The sequence below is a fragment of the Chrysemys picta genome, chromosome 4 (assembly GCF_011386835.1).
Source record: "Chrysemys picta bellii isolate R12L10 chromosome 4, ASM1138683v2, whole genome shotgun sequence".
Classification (NCBI taxonomy): domain Eukaryota; kingdom Metazoa; phylum Chordata; order Testudines; family Emydidae; genus Chrysemys; species Chrysemys picta.
This window is the reverse complement of record NC_088794.1, coordinates 40782535-40802141: the sequence shown is the minus strand read 5'-3', so window position 1 is coordinate 40802141 and position 19607 is coordinate 40782535. Positions and strand designations below refer to the sequence as shown.

Here is a 19607-nt window from a genome sequence, read left to right as displayed (position 1 = left end):
TCAGGATTTCTGGAGTACCTGCTAAGTTTTAGTGTCTTATGAAGAAAGTTGTGGGAGACATGAATTTACTGCAAGTGTTAGTTTATTTGGATGACCTGATTGTATTTGGAAGAACCTTGGAGGAGCATGAAGAAAGACTTCTTAAAGTTCTAGATCGGTTGGAAGCCTATGGGTTGAAGCTTTCAATTGACAAATGCCAGTTCTGCTGAACCTCAATGAAGTACATGGGTCACATTGTGTCTCAAGAGGATGTGAGTACTGATCCTGACAAAATAGATGCCCTCACTACATGGTCACATCCAAGTAATTACAGAGGACTCAAGACCTTTCTTAGATTTAGTGGCTGCTATTGCAGATTTGTAAAGAACTATGCTACCATTGTAAAACCCCTGAATGATCTTAACCGGGGGTACCAGTCCAGCAAGAACAAATCTAAGAACAAATCCAGCAAGAACAAGAATAAGGGGAGGTCCCCAAAGGCTCCTGAGCAGAGACACTAACAGCTGAAATCACTGAGAGCTGTGTTAAGTGGGGGGCCCTGAAGACATCTTGGTGAGTGGTCAGCTGGGCAGCTGGTGGAGAGGCGCAGCAAGTGGCCAGCAGGGTGGCTGGCAGAGAGGTGTGGCAAGCAGCCAGCAGGGAGGCTGGTGGCGTGGGCCAGAGCAGAGCCCCGCAGAGAGATGTGGCAATTGGCTGTTGGGGTGAGGACTGAGTGCTCGAGCAGTGGAACGTGTAAGGTGCCTCCTTAACCCCCCCGCCAGAAAGATTAATAAGGCCACACAAGAAGGGTGTGGCAGAACTGGGAATTGAACCGAGGTTTCCTGAGTTCAGTACCTCCAGTTCAGTGCCTTAGACATAAGACCATCTCTCTCCAATGTAAAATACTGTGTAATGCAGATATAGCCTGCATTCTAATTAGTGCCATTCTTAATCCCACTAATCATTCAGAAGAACAGAATTTATTTTACTGAAAAATGGCAGCAACTAGGCCTGCTGTAATTTAAGGAAATTAAACTGAACATTGCATAGCATAAAAAGAAACTCCATCAGATCAACATCTATATGAGGGAGACAGAGAGAGGAATTAAATAAAAGACATTCAGAGTTTTAAAAATAAATTATGTGCAGGATCATGAATAAATGATTCAGGAAATACACTTAAATTATGATGCTATGAACATTTAAACAGTAAATTATAATGTCCTTTTCAAATGTAATTTAAAGTTCAGAGCAGAGGGAGGGAAAGTCCCCCACCTCTGTTATTTTTGTGAGGAGTGGACTCAACACAATGTTTGTCATAGGAATGCATTGTGTTTGGATATTTGTGTGGTTTTCGTGAAAATGAGGTTTCAGTATTTATTTGAAACACATGATATTCAATGTTAAATACCAAAATGCATTGAGAAGTCTGCTTAACTTTCTGAATAAGGAAAGACTGCAGACAGGAAGAAAGATATTATAGTAAGAGAAATTGTCAGACCAGGCCAAAGGTTCAACTAGTTTGGTACCTTTTCTCTGTAGTTGCCAACACTATAAGTTTCAGAAGAAAGTGTAAAATCCCCATGTTGTTGAAGCTTAATAATAAATAAACAACAACAATAATAATAATGGTGCAATACTATACCATAGAGGGAATCCCTTCATGTCCTCAGTTGATGATCAGCTTATGAAATTAAGTTTATTAATTACTGTAGTTTTCATTTTGCTAGTATAATTGCTGATATTTCAAAACTCTAAATATTTGCACATTTTAAATATTTGCATGCTTTGATAAGACTATTTCCCTCTGATTATCTAATTTAAATGCTTTATGTCTAAATAAAATAGGTGAAATTCTGTTCTCAGATTCACCAGTGTAAATCCATTGGAGTCAGTGGGGTTACACTGATGTATGTGAGAGGAGAATTAGGCTCAATATACAGTATCTGTATATAGATTGATAAAGGATGGATTGGAACTCTGCTGTACAATACTGAACTGAAATATCCTATTAGTGCAGTGCAACTGGATATGATGCAAAAACAGGCATCCTGAGAAAGTCTTATTGAAGAATTTTTGCTTCAGAGGGTTTGTCTACATGCTGTAGCAATGCCCACTAAAGGGGTGTGAATTTTAAAGAGCACCAACATGCTGTGTACTAACTGGCCTCTCTAGACCCTGGTAGCGCACACTAAATGCTCCCTAGTGCATGTTCCTGTAGTGCTGTTGAATCAGTAACTACGTTACTGCGCAGTAGGGAACATGTAGTGTACACCAGCAGCAAGGGTGAAAATAACTTAAAGGACTTACCGGTACCCCGGAGTCCTTAGGAGGGGGCAGGGCTTCAACTGGAAGAGGCGTGGCCTCTACCAGAAGAGGCGGGGCTTTTGGAGCCCCAGGCACTTTAAATCACCATCGGAGGGGGCTCCCGGCTGCCGCTGCTACCCCCGGGCCCCGACCTCTGGTGGAGCTTTAAAGGGACCAGGGCTCTGCTGCAGTAGCAGCAGCTGGGAGCCCCTGGCCCTTTAAATCATCGCCAGAGCCCTGCCGCCACTACCCCAGGACTCCAGCAGGGGGACTTGGGGGGTGATTTAAAGGGCCCCAGAGGGTAGTGGCAGTGGGAGCCCTGGGCCCTTTAAATTGCCGCCAGAGCACCACCGCCACTACCCCAGGACTTAAAGGGCCTGGGGTGGTAGCGGCTACTGGAGCCCTGAACCCTTTAAATCATCCCCAGAGCCCTGCTGCTGGAGCCCTGGGGAGGTGGCAGCGGGGCTCCGGCGGCTATTTTAAGGGCCGGGGCGGTAGCGGCTGCTGGAACCCCGGACCCTTTAAATTGCCACCCGAGCCTCGCCGCCTCTTCCCCAGGGCTCTGGCAACAGGGCTCTGGCGTCAATTTAAGGGCCTGGGGCTCCAGCCACAGCTGGGAGCCCCAGGCCCTTTAAATTGCCATCAGGGGAAGCCAATCCGCCCTGGTATAGCGCACCAGCTCTTGCTGGTACGCCGTACTGGGGCGTACCGGCTTAGTTTCACCTCTGACCAGCAGGGTCTACGTGGGCCAGTTAGTGTGCAGCAAGCGGTGTGCTTTAGAATTCACAACCCTCTAGCATGCATTATCAAGCTGTGTAGACAAACCTTGTGATAAATTAAGCTATTAAGACGTTAATTTCAAACACTGATTCTAGAAATTGCTCAAAATACAGAATGCTGTAGCATGTAAATTACCTATAAGCAGTATAAGATACTGATTGTCAAAAATAAGTTCTGAAGCATACAATATCTCTTATGCTTTATTTGCTTTTTTATACATATGGTTCACAACAAAGTTATATTAAATAAAAACAATAACATTGGAAAGAAGATTTAGGCTACCATCCAGCAAAGCACTTAACTTGCTTAATTTTATTCACGTGAATAGTCCTTGTTGAAGGTGATGGGATTACCCAGGTGATTAAATTTAAGCCCATATTTAAATGCTTTGCTGGACCAGGGACATAGTGGAAGAATACTATGAGAAATAGGAAAAAGCAAATGAAATAAAAACACTGCTCTGTCATATCAAACTCCAGTATAGAGCAGTGTGGAAGGGTTTTTAGAACATTAGTATTTGTGATGACATATAAAACTTGGAAATAAATAGATTAAATATTTATTGTGAGAATAAAGGTGGATCTAAGTAAGGATGCAAAAATGTGAACACCTTCAAAATACAGTTATCTGCAGGTAGACTGAATATTGACAGGTACAGTATATATGTACCAAAAACAAATATTCACAAAACTCCCACAAAAATGGACAGTGACTGTTTAATCTTTTTTAAAGTAGCGCAGCTCTACTCATTGTAATTGGAAGAGCAGGTGTGGAGATAGGTCTAGAGAAAACTTTGAGGCCCTAGTTTTCAGCTGCGCCTCCATCTAATCTCCATTTCTGCAGGTGTTTTTGGGCAGCTGTAGTGAACTGCACATATAAATATCAATCATTCACATCTAACTACCAGATTTGTGGGAGCAAAATTGCAACTGCAAAAATGAAGGCTATATCTAAAAATCTTGGTTTTAATATTTAATTTTTCCACCAAACTGGAAAAGTGGAGAAAATACCAAAAGATGTATATTACAAGTTATAAGGTAGCTCTCTACTCTTCTGATTTTACTAAGTGCTTTCATAGTACTAAAAGGGGCCTAATCCTAATCCTAAATCAGGCCTCTTTTGGGGCCTAATCCTAAAATCATTGACTTAAATACCTTATTTAGGTAAACTCCTCTCAAAACCATGTAAATTATTTGGATTTCAATGGCAGTTTTGTTTGGGTAAAGATTTCAGAATTTAGCCCAAAGCAATGATGTTGTTTTATGGAAAATCCTTTAACATAAATAAAATATTCTAGGTGACTCTTAAATGTTTTGGTCCTGATTCTGATCTCACTTAAATCACTGTAATTCAGAATCAACTGAGTTAAAGTCAATGAAGTTAAGCCAGTGTGAGATCAAAATCAGGCCACTGAGTAATAATAGTACTCAGAATATAGTGATGCTCAATAAAGTGAACACTCATTAGTTTTAGAATACATTGTACATTACTCAACTGTCAGCCCTTTGGACTTAAATTCTGAATGCAGAATCTGTGACAAGCATCTCCCAAACTCTTCCAAGATCATTTGCTCTGCTAGACAAACAGAGTAAGTTTCTTTTTCTGCCTCTTCAGCTTGTGCCAGGAGACAAGCACATGTTGCTTCAACCACTTCCCAGGATATACATGTAGTAGGTTGCCTGTCAGGGAAAAAAACAACAATATAAACTATTTGAATAGTAAACACTCAATATGTGAAAGACAAATTACACTCTACTAAACTTACTGAAACTGAAAATACATAGAGCTGAGTCACTGTTTCTAGATAGCATATTCTTGTGGGACATCTTACTCCTCTACTTGTAACAGCTCTAGAAGCCAACAAGCTGCTTCTGAATCCTCCTAATTAATCACATGTAAGATAGTGTTCCAAATGCTGCACATGTAGTACAAGTTGGGAACGATGGTGCAATGAATTTCTTTCCTCTTTTGTAAGAAACAGTCAGATTCCCACCTTTGCAGTCAAGGAAGATGATCTACCATTTAAGAGGCCTAGTCAGGCACCATGGTATATGTTGCAGGAAGCAACACACATTAGCTGGAAACATATTCTGCTAATTTTTAAGGAAAAGGCAGTGAGTGTCCTCTCCTGGCACACTGAGCCATCTTGCTTCAAGTCAACAGGATGACTCTTGTAACCACCATATGGTTACCATCATTCCACTCCCCCTGCAGCATGACTCAAGCAAGTAATGGCAGGACTTAGTACTAACTAACTAATTAACCAACCTCACAAGCACATGCACAAACAGCAAGCCTACAAAAACTATTTAAATTAATCAAAATAAGTCACCAGTCAGTTTTTAAACCAGAATTAATAATACAATTATATATATATATATATATATATATATATATATATATATATATATATATATATATATATATATACACACACACACACACACACACACCCCTCTACCCCGATAGAACGCTGTCCTCAGGAGCCAAAAAATCTTACCCGCGTTATAGGTGAAACTGCATTATATCGAACTTGTTTTGATCCACCGGAGTGTGTAGCCCCGCCCCCCGGAGCACTACTTTACCGCGTTATATCCGAATTCGTGTTATATTGGGTCGCGTTATATCGGGGTAGCGGTGTATATGACGGTTAACAAACAAAAAGCAGTGGTTGATGCAGTGAAAAATTCATCCTGCATAGAAGCTTCTGGGCCTGATGCAAAGTCCATTGAAGTCAATGGAGAGACTCCTATAGATTTCAGTGGGCTTTGGATCCTTATTCATGTTTATGATGTTTATTAGGATGGTCCCTAGGATGGGGCCCTGTTGGGCTGGGCACTGTTAAGAGTAGCAGACAGTTCCTGCCCCACATAGCTTACAATCTATCTGGGCAAGACAGACAACAGGCAGAGGGGAGAGGGGTATAACATACAAGCAGGGTGAACAATGTGATCACCTGCAAACATTTTGTAAATGCCATTTTAAAAAAATTCTTTGGCCACGATTTTGTTAAAAGGGGATTAGCTAAATCGAAAGACAAATGAAGGGAGAAGGGATGCTGAAAGTGAGTGGGACAGGGGAGGAGAGAAGGGGGGGCAGAATCAGGCCCTCAATCAGTAAAAAAGTAATTGCAGTTTGGTAAGTAGGTGTAATATTTATAAACCCTAAGCTATGCATAGTGTATTCCTAAATGGTTTGTCTTAAATGATCTTTCTAATCCTATAAATCCAAAATTATGTGTGGATCTCCAGATATCTGTTATACAAACCATTAGTCAATATTAGTCACTATTTTTTAGATAACCCAGTGATGGGCACTTCAGAAAAATCTAAAATAGCTGGACAGATAGATGGACTTGATTTTGTTAATGCCAAATATTCACCTGTCTCCTCTAGATTTTGATAACATTTCAAATGTAGATGTTGAAACAAGGATGTTTTCTTCATTATTTCTAATCTCCGTGTAGTTGGGCATGTTCATTAGTGTTTTTCGATCTGGGCTTTCTTCATAATTTTTGCAACCAATGCATTTGCAAATAGAGGAACACATAATTTTTGCCTGGAAAACAACAAACACCAAAATCATAAATTACTAAACATACATAAGACTATCCATTGGAGCCATGCTACCCCAGACTCACCCTGGCTGTTCCAGTCCTGGAGACTCCCAGAGGGAGACTAGAGAAAAGTCAATAGAGCAAGGGGCTATGATCAGCTTTTGCAAGTATTGTCTGTGGGGCCACAGAGGGGAATGATTGGAATGTGTATGCCTCCGACCCTGCACATGGCCCACCCACTCCTTCCCTCTAGCCTGCCTAGTCTCCTTCAGCTCCCCCAGCATGGACTCTAGACATGTGGAGGACTTTGCTGAATCAGATGGGAGGGCAATGTTACAGAAGCAACTGGGCCACCATTCCACATGGACAGGAAAAATCTGCACTTGGGGCCTGATCCAAAAATCCAATGGGAAACTCTCCTCTGTCTTCAAATACTTTTGGAACAGGTGTGGGGCAAGCCCCTTAAGGAGTCACACAACTGAGAACTAGTGGAGCAAAGTTGTGCTTTGCTCCTCGCAACACAGCCTTTCCCCATCCCCTACACTGGAGCAAGGAGTGCAGCTGGCATAGGAGCTGGCTGAGAGCTCCTCCACCCCCATGGGGAAATTCTTAGCTGGTGAGCCACAGCGATCAGGGAAAAGAATCTGTCCCCCTAAGTTGAATAAGATTTAGAATGAACAATCTGAGGGGGGAAAAGAAAAATATTTATTTTTAGTGTCTAATATTATTTATGCAAAAACAGCTGGATCAGAACATATCCATTTCTATTAAGAACATGATTAATGCTAGGAAAGTTCACTTGACTAACCTCAAAGCACTCACAATAATTCTTAAGGCACCCTGAGCGCTTGCAATTACATCCTTTGTTGTGGCGAGGTTTAATATCCCCCAGTTTCCCTTTCCCAATCTTTGGTAGGAAAGCTTCTGGGTTTCTATCAAGACAAGCCTAGAACAAAAAGCATTGGCATGTGAGACATACACAGAAACAGGGCCGGCTCTAGGCACCAGCGCTCCAAGCATGTGCTTGGGGCAGCCCTTTCCAAGGGGCGGCACTGCAGCCCCCCCCCCTTTTTTTTTTTTTTTTTTTTTGGCTTCCAGCGCAAAAAGCCGGGAGCCGGCCCTGAACCAAGATGTTCCCTGTCAGCTGAGGCTTTCAGGCTAAGCTGGAACTGATACTGCAGTTCTGGCTTCAGTCGCTAGATGGCGCTCGTGGCAGCCTGAGTTGCACAGGCTGGACTGCAGTTCAGGCTGCCCTGCCGCTGGAGAGCCAGAGCATCATCCCCGAGCTGAGCCCAGGCTGCAGCGGCGAGAGGGGATGATGCTCTGGTTCTCCAGCGGCAAGGCAGCCTGAACTGCAGTCCAGCCTCTGTGTGAGGAGCCGGGGAGGGAGGGAAGTGGGGCCCGGGATGCAAGGAGGGGGTGGGGTCCTGCTGCCGCTGCTGCTCTGCTCTAGTCTCCCCAGGGCGGCATGGCGTTTCCCCGCCCGAGTGGGCTGTGCAGAGCACGCGGATCCCGGCTCGCGCGCTGACAGGGCAAGTGGCTGGGTAGCCCGAGCTGCCAGGGAACTGCCGCCGCCAGGGCCGGTGCTACTATTAAGGCAAACTAGGCAGTTGCCTAGGGCGCCGAGATTTGTGGGCGCCAAAAAGCGGTGCCCCCAATTTTTTTTTTAAAACAGCGTTCCTACGTCCCCTCCCCGAGCACGCGGTTGCCGCTCCACTTTTCCCGCCTCCCAGGCTTGCAATGCCAATCAGCTGTTTGGCACCGCAAGCCTGGGAGGGGAGGAGAATTACAGCGGGGGCGGCGTGCTCGGGGAGGAGGCGGAGCAGAGGTGAGCAGGGGTGGGGAGCTGCCGCACAGTTCCCCAGGCCCGGGGGGGTGGGGAGCTGCCGCAGGGGTGCCTCAGGGTGGGGGGGGAGCTGCCACAGGGCTCCCAACCCCAGCTCACCTCTGCTACGTCCCCTCCCCGAGCACACTGTCGCTGATCCACTTCTCCCGCCTCCCAGGCTTGCGGCACCAAACAGCTGTTTGGCACCACAAGCCTGGGAGGGGAGGAGAATTAGAGCAGAGGTGAGCTGGGATGGGGAGCTGCCGCACAGCTCCCCGGCGGGAGAGCTGCTGCGGGTGGGGGCGCCTCAGGGCGGAGCGGGGAGCTGCTGCAGGGCTGGGGGGGGTGGCGCAAGGTGGAAGTTTCGCCTAGGGCGCGAAACTTCCTTGCACCGGCCCTGGCCGCCGCCCCCTCCTGCCCCCAGACCCAGCCTGCCGTGCACCTCCCCCGCCTCAGCCCCGTGCTGCCTGCCCTGGGCGGGGAGAGGCAGAGCCCAGTTCCGAGTGGGGCAGTGGATACTGCCCCACCAGGGGACCCCTGCGTCTTGGGCACTTGGGGGTCAGTGTCTGTCCTCTCGGCTCTGCCTGCACAGGGCTGGGGAAGCAGCTGTCAGCGCCTGGCCCTCTCAGCCCTTGCACCCCCCCATCCCGCTCGCAGCCCGTCCATTTGTACCTCCCCCCGTCATTCCTTCGCTGCACCCCTTCCCCTTGTACCCTCCCTTCAACCCGCATCTCTCCCCTTGTACCCTCGCCCTTCCCCTGCACCTCTTCTCCCGCAACCCTCCTGATACCTTCTCTCCTCCTTCACCCTCATCCGCGAGTGCATCACACCCTGCTTCTCTGCCACTGTACAGCCCCCAAGCACTCCCACACCTGCTCCTCTGCCTGAACCCTCTTTACTAGAGACCCACCCCTTTCCGGGTACAAGGTTTGAGGGTTAGTCCCTATGCCTTCCATGTGCATTTGGAGCACTAAAGATTGGGTTGCGGGGGACGGGGGGGGGGTGAGATTTATACTAAAGTGAAATAAAAATAGGAGAAATGGTTTGATCCCCACTGCAAGTGTAAATGGGGATTGCTGTGGTGAACGAGGAGGTCACGTTTCGGGGGGGGAGCCCAGGGCTGGGGCAGCAGGGGGTGCCGGTGGGGGGAGAAGAGAGACCCTGGGGCTGGGGCGGCAGGGTATGGGGGAGGGAACGGGGGGGGGGAACCCAGGGTTGGGGGGGAGGGGGGCAGCCAAAATGTTTTTTGCTTGGGGTGGCAAAAAGCCTAGAGCCGGCCCTGCACAGAAATTGTCTTTATGTAAAATACAAGATCAACTGTGCTTATGAAAGAAAAAATACTTACCTGTAATTCTTATTCTCTGAGGTATGTGCAATAGACCCACACCTCTGAGTCTGGATATCTAGTGTAAGGTAAGTGGGAATTCCTATAACTCAAAATTCTGAGCTGACAGGGCTCCACCAATGGTACCATGTGCTCTCCCTCTTATGGTAAACTCTAGTGACTCCTACTCTCCCCGGCTCACTTAGGATCAGTCTGGTACACAACACATTATTCTTAAATAATCTTAATATAATATGGTTCAATCACGAAATGCTAAAGCTCACTCACTGTGCAAACTGAAGCCACTTTCACCAGAAACATAACATTCCATGTAAGAAACTTGAAGTCACTGGTATTTATCTGAGGAGGTTTCATCAGATTTATAAATATCATACTAAGGGCCTGATCTAAAGCCCTTTTGTTGAAGACAATGGGAGTCTTTCAATTGACTTCAATGGGTTTTCAATCAGGCCTTAAGATTTCATGACACCAAGGACTTCTAAAGGGCAGGCTTTAAATGTAACAAGCCCCTCATGAATCTGAGGAAAAGGGACAGCAGAGAAACTGGTCTGCCTTCAGCATGGTGATACACAAAACTGAAACAGCAACCAAATGTACTCTCCAGGATGCAATCTGAAGTAGCAAGGAGGACTTCAGGCACCTGCTTGGAGAGTCCAAACCTCTCCAGCTTTACCATCCAAAGAGCCAGGCTTACACAGAAAGAAGTCCAAGGGTATGATGCAATGAAGTGTCATGGCTTTGTGTGATCAGATGTGACAAAACTCTCATCTGATTAGATCAGCATCAGCTACTACCACTATTCACAGTGCTTAGAACCATATTGAGGAATTCTTAACAGTTGCACTCTAGGAGCACAGACCCAGTAATACAGAGTTATTACAAAGCACCTACCTTTGGAGAATAGATTTTTTTTTATGTTACAAATTTTACAAAAATTAGCTAGATAATATAATTCCGTAGTAACAGCTGAGACAGATATACTATATTGCTTCTTGCATAGCAATTAGCCCTCTATTTTTCACTCTTTTTGAAACCAAACCAAAACCAAACAAAAACACTTGTATATTTTTTACTGTCTGAACTACATAAATATTGTACTTTTATTACCTTAATAGCTTTAAACCGCTCAGTTTCATGAAGTGGATTGTTGTAACAATTATTACAGTTGCAGTTGTTGCAAAAATCACCATTGACAAAGCAATCGCAATACCTGTGATTAACAAAGCAAATATATATAAAAATTAACTATTTTTCATCATTCTCCTGTTTCAAGAAAGAATTTCTGGTAACCAAACAAGAAACATATACGTCTCACACACACACTATATCTGATGCTTACTTCTCTCTCACACATTTTATAATCTATGCCAAAAACATAATGACATCATGAAATTGTATCAGCATCTGTATCTCTCCCTATATATATATTTATATATACACACATGGAGAGGAGTGAGCCTCAAGTATACAGAGGTTGATACAACTTCATAATGTTTTTGCCACATATTATAATCAATATTATTTAGTTTCAAGTTTTATTCTTCAAAACTCTGGACCACATGTAGTCATGTACACCTCTGGGCTAGATCCACAGGCGGTGTAAACAGGCCTAGCTACAATGACCACAATGGGCTTACACTAATTTACACCCACTAAGGATCTGACCCTCTCTGGTTTTAACCCAACATACTAGTTGTGTATTTTGGAACATGCATGTATTCTATTTCGTGTTTTCTAAGCTTTGCCTTTTCCAAAATAAACTTAGCTCATATTTCATAATAAATGCTAGTTGGTTAGTTACTTACAATTTCAAACACTGAGATTTGGTACAGTTACACGGTTTTTTAGACTTTGTATCCCATGAACTAAGAGGCAATCTATAAAGATTAAAAAAGAAAAAAGATATTAGATGATATTTTAATGTAAAAACTTATGAAAATTAATTATGATTATTTTCCCCTAAACCACAAATACTGACTTTTTAGCATCAGGTATCAATATTATTTAAAGATGATTTTCAAATACAGCATAATTAAGAAAGATTCATTAGCTATAGAATTATATGGTGAATTCTCCATAGTTAGATTTCGAGTCATCAGCATATAAATTAACTTTTAAAACTGACATATTTTATTCTTTCAGGTCCCCAAAGTCCAAATCACTGACTCCAAGTGATGCCTAGCATGCACTATGCTTGTAACATCACATCAACTATGGAGTCTGCTGGAACACACAGCAGGCCTATGGGATGGGTTAGGAGATGTCAGATAAACACAGATTTTTTTTTAAAGCATATTATATAGGTTTTCTCAATTTTTTTTAATCTAGCATGAAATAAAGGAATGTCAAATTCTTGAAATATTTCAGAGCTGAAAGAAAGGAAAGAACCCCAAATGTGACTGGGACTACGGAAAGGTGATGGGGAGAGAGGAGAATCTGGTTTTTATTGAAGTTCTCAGCTGGGGTTTTACTGAAGAGTTAGAGTATGGGATAAATCTGCAGCACTACAGAGAGTTTTGCAAAGAGTTTGGAGTGCAGAAGGGAGAAGATACATGTACTTATCCAAAAAATCCCAAACTAAAACAAGGTTTGTTTCATGGCTTTTGTAAAGGGAAATCATGCCTCACCTATTAGAATTATTTGAGGGGATCAACAAATATATGAACAAGGGTGTTCCAGTGAATATAGCATACTTGGACTTTCAGAAAGCCTTTAACAAGGTCCCTCACCAAAGGCTCTTAAGTAAAGTAAGCCATTATGGGATAAGAGGGAAGGTCCTCTCATGGATCAGTAACTGGTTAAAAGACAGGAAACAAAGGGTAGGAATTAATGGTCAGTTTTAAGAATGGAGAAAGGTAAATAGTGGTCACCAAGGGATCTGTACTGGATCCAGTGTTGTTCAACATATTCATAAATGATCTGGAAAAAGTGGTATACAGTGAGGTGGCAAATTTTGCAGATGATACAAAATTACTCAAGATACTTAAGTCCAAAGCAGACTGCGAAGAGTCACAAAGGGATATCATAAAACTGGATGACTGGGCATCAAAATGGCAGATGAAATCCAATGTTGATGAATGCAAAGTAACCCCAGAAAACATAAGCCCAACTATACATGCAAAATGATAAGTTCTAAATTAGCTGTTACCACTCAAGAAAGGGATCTTGGAGTCATTGTGGATAGTTCTCTGAAAACATCCGCTCAATGTGCAGCAGCAGTCAAAAAAGCAAACAGAATGTTGGGAATCAATGGGACCAATACACCACTGGAGAGTATGACAGTGATTGAAATTAAGTGCTCTAAATAGAGCAGCACAGAGGAAGCCACTATTTGCAGGTTGCAACTGTGGTGTCCTGTCCCTTTAAATGTTTGAGCATACCCCCCTGCCCCAGTGCAAAGCCTCACTTTTGTGTTAGTTTCAGTATTCCTGCTGAACAATAAACCTACCATCACAGCAGTCACCTGTGCTTTTATCAGCTCCCTCTGTGTCTATCTCCTTCTGTGCTGGGTTCAGATAGAATATATTAGTGATGAGGAATTTTTATCCCATGAGTATCTAGTGCTCCCTTTGCCCGAAGAAGACAATCATCATCATCATGATCATCAAAAAGAAAAAAGTTCATCTAGACCAGGAGTCTCAGACACGCAGCCCGCGGGGTTATTTTCTGCAGCCCGTGAGCTCCTCGCGGCCCCCCCACCCTCCTCCAGGGTTTACCTAGAGCGGCTCCAGCCCGACGCACACCAGGGCAGGGTAGGCTCCCGGCCTGCCGGCCCTGCCCCCGCGCCACTCCGGGAAGTGGCCAGAACGTGGGGAAGGTGGGGCACATGGGTCTGTGTGTTGCTCTTGCTTCTTGCAGCGCCCCTAGCAGCTCCCACTGGCCGCAGTTCCCCGTTCCCGGCCAATGGGAGCTGCTGGGGGCGGTGCCTGAAGCAACAGCAACACACAGACCCTTGTGCCCCTCCTCCCCCAGGTTCTGGCCGCTTCCCGGAGCAGCACGGTGGCAGGGCAGACAGGGAGCCTACCCTGTTCCCAGTGCGTGCCAGGCCACAGCCCGCCCCCTGAACCAGTCCTGCAGCCAACCCCCCTGCCCTGAGCCCCCTGCCCCAAACCCCTCTTACACTCCGCACCCCTCTTGCACCCCAGCCCCCTGCCCTGAGCCCCCTTCCGCATCCTGCACCCCGACCCCCTGCCCTGAATCCCCTGCCGCACCCCTCCTGCACTCCAACCCCCTGCCGTACCTCGCACCCTGACCCCCTGCCGCACCCTGCACCTCGACCCCCTGCCCTGGACCCCCTGCTGCACCCCGACCCCCTGCTGTACCCCACACCTCTCCTGAACCCTGACCCCCTGCCCTGAACCCCCTGCCGCACCCTGCACCCCTCCTGCACCCCAACCCCCTGCCCTGAGCCCCCTGCTGCACCCCACACCCCAACTCCCTGCCCTGAGCCCCTGCCACACCCCACACCCCTCCTGTACCCCCTGGGGGCAGGGAGGGGGCAGAGTTGGGGTGGGGATTTCGAGGAAGGGGTTGGAATGGGGGAAGGGAAGGGGTGGGAAGAGGTGGGGCAGGGGCGGGGCCTCAAAGAAGGGGTGGAGTGGGGGCGGGGTCGAAGGCGGCGTGGGGGAGGTGTCAGTAATGCGGCCCTCATAGTCATTTGAGTTTGAGACCCCTGATCTAGACTCAGAGGCACAAAGTGACAAACTGCTGCTTTTTGCTGCTGGGACTGTGAGAGCCAGCTAGCTAGAGAGGGAGAAGCAGGCAAATAAAATTGAAGGATAAAGGGTTCTGCAGTTACTGCTGGAGTTGTGCAAACAAAGCAATGAGGAAGAAGCAAGCAGAGAGGGAGCCCAAGTGCAACCACAGGAAGAATTCTGCATTCTGCAGTGTAGACACAGCCAGAAGAGGCAGATTAAGTGCAGCTCATGTACAGTAAAATGGAAAAAAAAGTTTCACTGTGGTTCTGCTTTGAGCAGGGGGTTGGACTAGATGACCTCTTGAGGTCCCTTCCAACCCTGATATTCTATGATTCTATGAAAGAAGACCTTCAGGAAATGTGAAGTCCAACAGGAGAGCAGAGAAATGGCAACTCTTGTGGGCAATGTTGGGGAGTTCGATGAAAACCAGAAATCATGGGTAGTGTACCTTGAATGTTTTGAGCAATTTCTTGCTTGCAACTCCATTTCAGACATGCAAAGAATTTCAATCTTGCTGACAATGATGGGTTCAAAAGCATATGGACACCTGTGTGACCTACTGTCTCCAGCTGTGCCCTGAACTGCTACATCTGCCACAATTTCTGCAACAATGCAGGAACATTTTTTCCTACCCCGCTGATGAAGCAGAATAATATTGGTTCCATCAGTGACATCAGGGAAGTGGAGATTCGGAAGCACAATTTGTTGCTGCTCTCAGGATGTTGTCAGAACACAGTCAGTTCCAACAAACATTAAATGATGCCCTACATGACCAATTTGTCTCTGGATTATGCAATGACCAGAACTGGAAAAAGTTACTGACTGTATTAGCCCTTACACATTCAAGAAGGCTGTTGAGATAGCAATTGTCATGGAGACTGCAGAGAAGGATTTGCTGAAATTTAATGTGAATCAAGAAGTTCCCCTCCTGCATTGGCGAGACAGAGGACCACGGGAACCTAAGGAACTTCTGTGTGGCTGTTATGCATAAACCACATGTGCTGAGAAGGAATGCTGGGCATGCCAGCTTATCTTCAGGAAGTGCAAAAAGAAAGGACACATTGCTGTGACCTGTCACACAGTTCAATTACCAGCAACACAGAGTAGCCATACATCTAAGAAGACACCTCTGGAGACTGAACCTAAGAAAGGATGGAAGTTGGGAATTCATCATATGGAAAAAGACAAGATTTCTAGAGACACTGATCAAGACCTAGCACTACGTCTGCTATCAGAAGCTGGAGTAAGAGATGCTATCTTGGTCACATTCTTGATCGAGGGAGTTCCTACAAGAATGCAGCTTGATACTGGAGCTGCCATCTCACTGAGTTCTGCATCTACCTATCACCAGATGTTGTCACAAGTTCCTCTGGAACAGTGGTTCTCAACCAGAGGTCCGGGGCCCCTTGGGGGGTCATAAGCAGGTTTCAGGGGATCTGCCAAAAGAAAACAGAGAGCAGGGCTGGCATTAGACTCGCTCGGGTCTGCGGCTGAAGCTGAAGCCTGAGCCCCACTGCCTGGACTGAAGCCGAAACCCGAGTAATTTAGCTTTGCAGGGCCCCCTGTGGTGTGGGGCCCCGCGCAATTGCCCTGCTTGCTACGCCCTAATGCCGGACGTAGCTTTCAATCTACTGGATATGCAGAAAAACAACTGTTGTGGCACAGGTGAGCCATGGAGATTTTATAGCATGAAAGAAAAAGGCTGAGAACCACTGCTCTGGAAGACACCTCATGGTTTTGAAGACTTATACTGGAGATAAGTTAGTCCCCAAAGGGATACTCCAGGTGAAAGTTCACATTCATGGACAATCAGTTGTTTTACCCTTGTATGTGATTGAAGGAAAGTATCCACCATTCTCAGGCAGATCTTGAATTGAGAAGCTCAAGGTGAATTGGATTAAGATCAAGGTGATAACAAAAGCACCTTGAAATCAAGAAACACTGGGCAGACACTCCAAAGTTTTGAAAAAGAAGTTGGACGGATGAGCAACATGTCAATGAAGCTCACTGTTAAGTCTTTAAGGTGTTTCCTGTTAGCCACATAAATGATAATGTACATAGATTAGGGAAGTTTTTTAAAGTAGGGTGGGGAAATGTGATGCCTGTCCCTTTAAAGGTTGGAGCACTCCTCCTTCCCCAGTGCAAAGCTTCACTTTCCTGTTAGTTTCAGTTTTGCTGAAGAAGAGAGGGGAAAAGACATATTAAGAACAACAATATCAGTGCTTGAAGTTAACTCTCCAAAACGACAAGAAATATTACAATGGTTCTCTGTGTATATATATCTTCCTACAGTATTTTCCACTGCATACATCCGATTACGTGGGTTTCAGCCCACGAAAGCTTATGCCCAAATAAATTTGTTAGTCTCTAAGGTGCCACAAGTACTCCTCGTTCTTTTTGCTGATACAGACTTACACGGCTACCACTCTGAAACAAAATAACTTGACACTGAAATTAGTAGAAAATTAAAGGTTTTGTGTTTCTTACCCAACTAAAGTCATTTTTCTTGGCCCTTGAAGATTTACTTCTGATTGGAATGTGGCACTGCTAGCTACTGATTGTAAGGATCCGTTCTCAAGCTGTTCAAAATAATAAGCAAAAAATCTGTTTTTGATAATTTTTAATAAAGACAAATCATGTCTGTGACTATGAGAATGAGACAGAGAACAGTGGACTGGTTTAATCACGCAAAAGTTATTAATAAAACTAATGGAGGCACAGATCTTGGGAAAATATGTAGTCACATTCTTTAGAAAGGTTCGATATGCCAGGACCCTTGTCCTCATTATTACAGAGAACTAGCAGTAAGTTTCATTTATGCTGTTCAGCACTGGCACAGTATTTTCATGCTGCTGTCTAGTCTGGGTCCAATCTCTTTTTAATTCCAGCAGTCAGTAGCCACTGGCCACTGATGTTTTCCATTGAGTTTAAATGTAATAAACCCTTTGACTGGCCCCAGAGCATTTGAAATTTAAAAAGAGTAACAACGGTTAGGACCTTTTTTGGAGAGGATCAGGAAAAGAAAGGCTGGGGCTATGTTGGGAGGTTATACAGATGGAAGGAGAAAACAGGGAACTGTTGGGAAGAAGAGGACGGGAAGGAATGTAGAAATAGAGGATACAGAAAGATATGGAAAACAAAACTGCAAATTTCTTTACACCACATTTCCAGTGTGTCTCACCCCTGACCTGCAGTCACTATCTTTATGGATAAGAGAACACTTCCGGCACCTTACTCCATTCAGTGCTTGGGGTTTCTCTCCTCTCCCCTTTTTATATAGACACTTATCCACTAGGAATTCGCCTGAGCCACAAATTCATCTGACACATTTCATTCAAATTAATATAATTCAAATCACACGTCATCACGTAATAACTTCCAGTCACTATTGGTTTGAACTCTATTTGTACTGATAGACTAGAAATCCAGGGCTTTCTATCTTCTTATCAGGCTTCGGTCCCATTGTTTTATTTAAACTATCACACTGTTCTAACAACTACCGCAGTGATAATAGATAAATAACAAGGATAACAACTTGAATACTTATAAAGCATAATAACAATGAACATTTTAAGTCCTAACCAGGGTGAGTAGAGGAGAAGTACTGAAGTACAACGGAGGATGCTTGCCAGAGTGCTTACAATGGCAGAAAAAATTAATGCCCCGCATATGTATTATGCATTGGGTTGTGATTGCTCCACTTCAAAATTTGACATTTTAAACAAACATTCACACATGCACACAGAAGGCAAAAGTGAGTTTTAATTCCAAAACCATTTCATATTTTATATATGGTGGGAATTTCTTCCAATTATGGCTCAATCCCCCAAGGTGCTGACCACCTTCAACTCTGACAGATTTGAATGGGAGTTGAAGGGTAATTGGCACCTCACAAGTGTGAATTTTCAGACTGCTATTCTTAGCTCATGTTCTCTCTTCAAAGCTTCTGGATGAAGACTTTCCGCCTTTCCAGGCAAAAATCAGGAAGTTGTGATTTCATTTACAAACAGAAACAAGTCTCTAATGCCTTGTCTGTATGGTGTCACAGACTGGACTACAGGTGTGTGATTTGTAGAGCACACTAAACTGTTGCTCTGTGACTACCCTGTGTAAATTCTGCTGACATGAACTAAAAGGTACCTAGTTCATATTGATGTATTCCTGTTTCAGACAGGACTATGTTAACTCAGAGTAGAGAACTTTTAGATCATGAAAGCTAGAAGGGTCGAGTGGAACACTTCAAAAAGCTCTACAAATCACACACCGATAGTCCAGATTGTGGCACTATGTAGACAACACCTGAAACAGTTTCCAATCATAACAGCTCATATATGAATACCAAATTCAAGATCTTGATACTGTAATAATTACATTCTTGCTGAAAGGTATGTTCTTAACACTGGGTTCACCTTCATTCTTCCAAAAATGATATTGAAATCACAGGCCTCAATATATCTTATTGTACACTGGATGCAGACCTAGCCAAGCGTTATACAGTAACATGTACATAACAGCTAGAAATTCTGATTTATAGGGTCTTTACAGAATTTACAATGTGTTGGTTACTTCCCTAAGTCGAATGAATATCCCATTTTATGAATGAATGAGAAGCCTTAAGAGAAGAAATGACAGTATATTTACTTTTTTTTTTTCTTTTTTTTTTTTTTTAAAGGCTTCCTCACCTGTTGTTCATTGAGATCCACTTTACCTGGAATTGGCAAAAATTGTCCCAGCAGAGATGTCATAGGGTTAGGCACATCTGATAAGAAAAAGTTTATATGAAGTTAATTGGATTGCTCATAGGTCATAAAGTTAAGCACATGCATAAGTGTTTTCAGGATCAAAGCCTAAACTTGTGGGAGCAGATGTGCCATTTAGCATCTTTAAGCCTTTCTTTTATTTAAAAAAAAGACATTTCCGGAGTTCATCTTTCATCTCCGCTTCTTTGTCATAGATTAGCTTGGAACCAAACTCATGCTTCCCCCACAATAAATATTGTTAATGGAGGGCCCAGAAGATATCTCTCCAGAAACATTTCTTTTAAATTTGCAAAAGGGTTGCATTTGGGAATTAAATACACCTCTACCCCGATATAACGCGACCTGATATAACACGAAT

General features: G+C 44.4%; 1 protein-coding gene across 1 annotated transcript in view; it reads right to left on the bottom strand.

Annotated features, from left to right (window-relative positions):
* Positions 1–3253: 3253 nt before the first annotated feature.
* LOC101934222 (tesmin-like) overlaps positions 3254–19607 on the bottom strand; it is a 33063-nt gene continuing 16709 nt past the window's right edge. The window contains exons 6-12 of the mRNA XM_065594745.1: positions 19172–19248; positions 16977–17068; positions 11598–11669; positions 10900–11002; positions 7431–7568; positions 6449–6624; positions 3254–4745 (exon numbers count right to left, since the gene is read on the bottom strand). Coding sequence (XP_065450817.1) covers positions 4553–4745; positions 6449–6624; positions 7431–7568; positions 10900–11002; positions 11598–11669; positions 16977–17068; positions 19172–19248 — 851 coding nt within the window. The 3' untranslated portion in view covers positions 3254–4552. The remainder of the gene's footprint in view (positions 4746–6448; positions 6625–7430; positions 7569–10899; positions 11003–11597; positions 11670–16976; positions 17069–19171; positions 19249–19607) is intronic.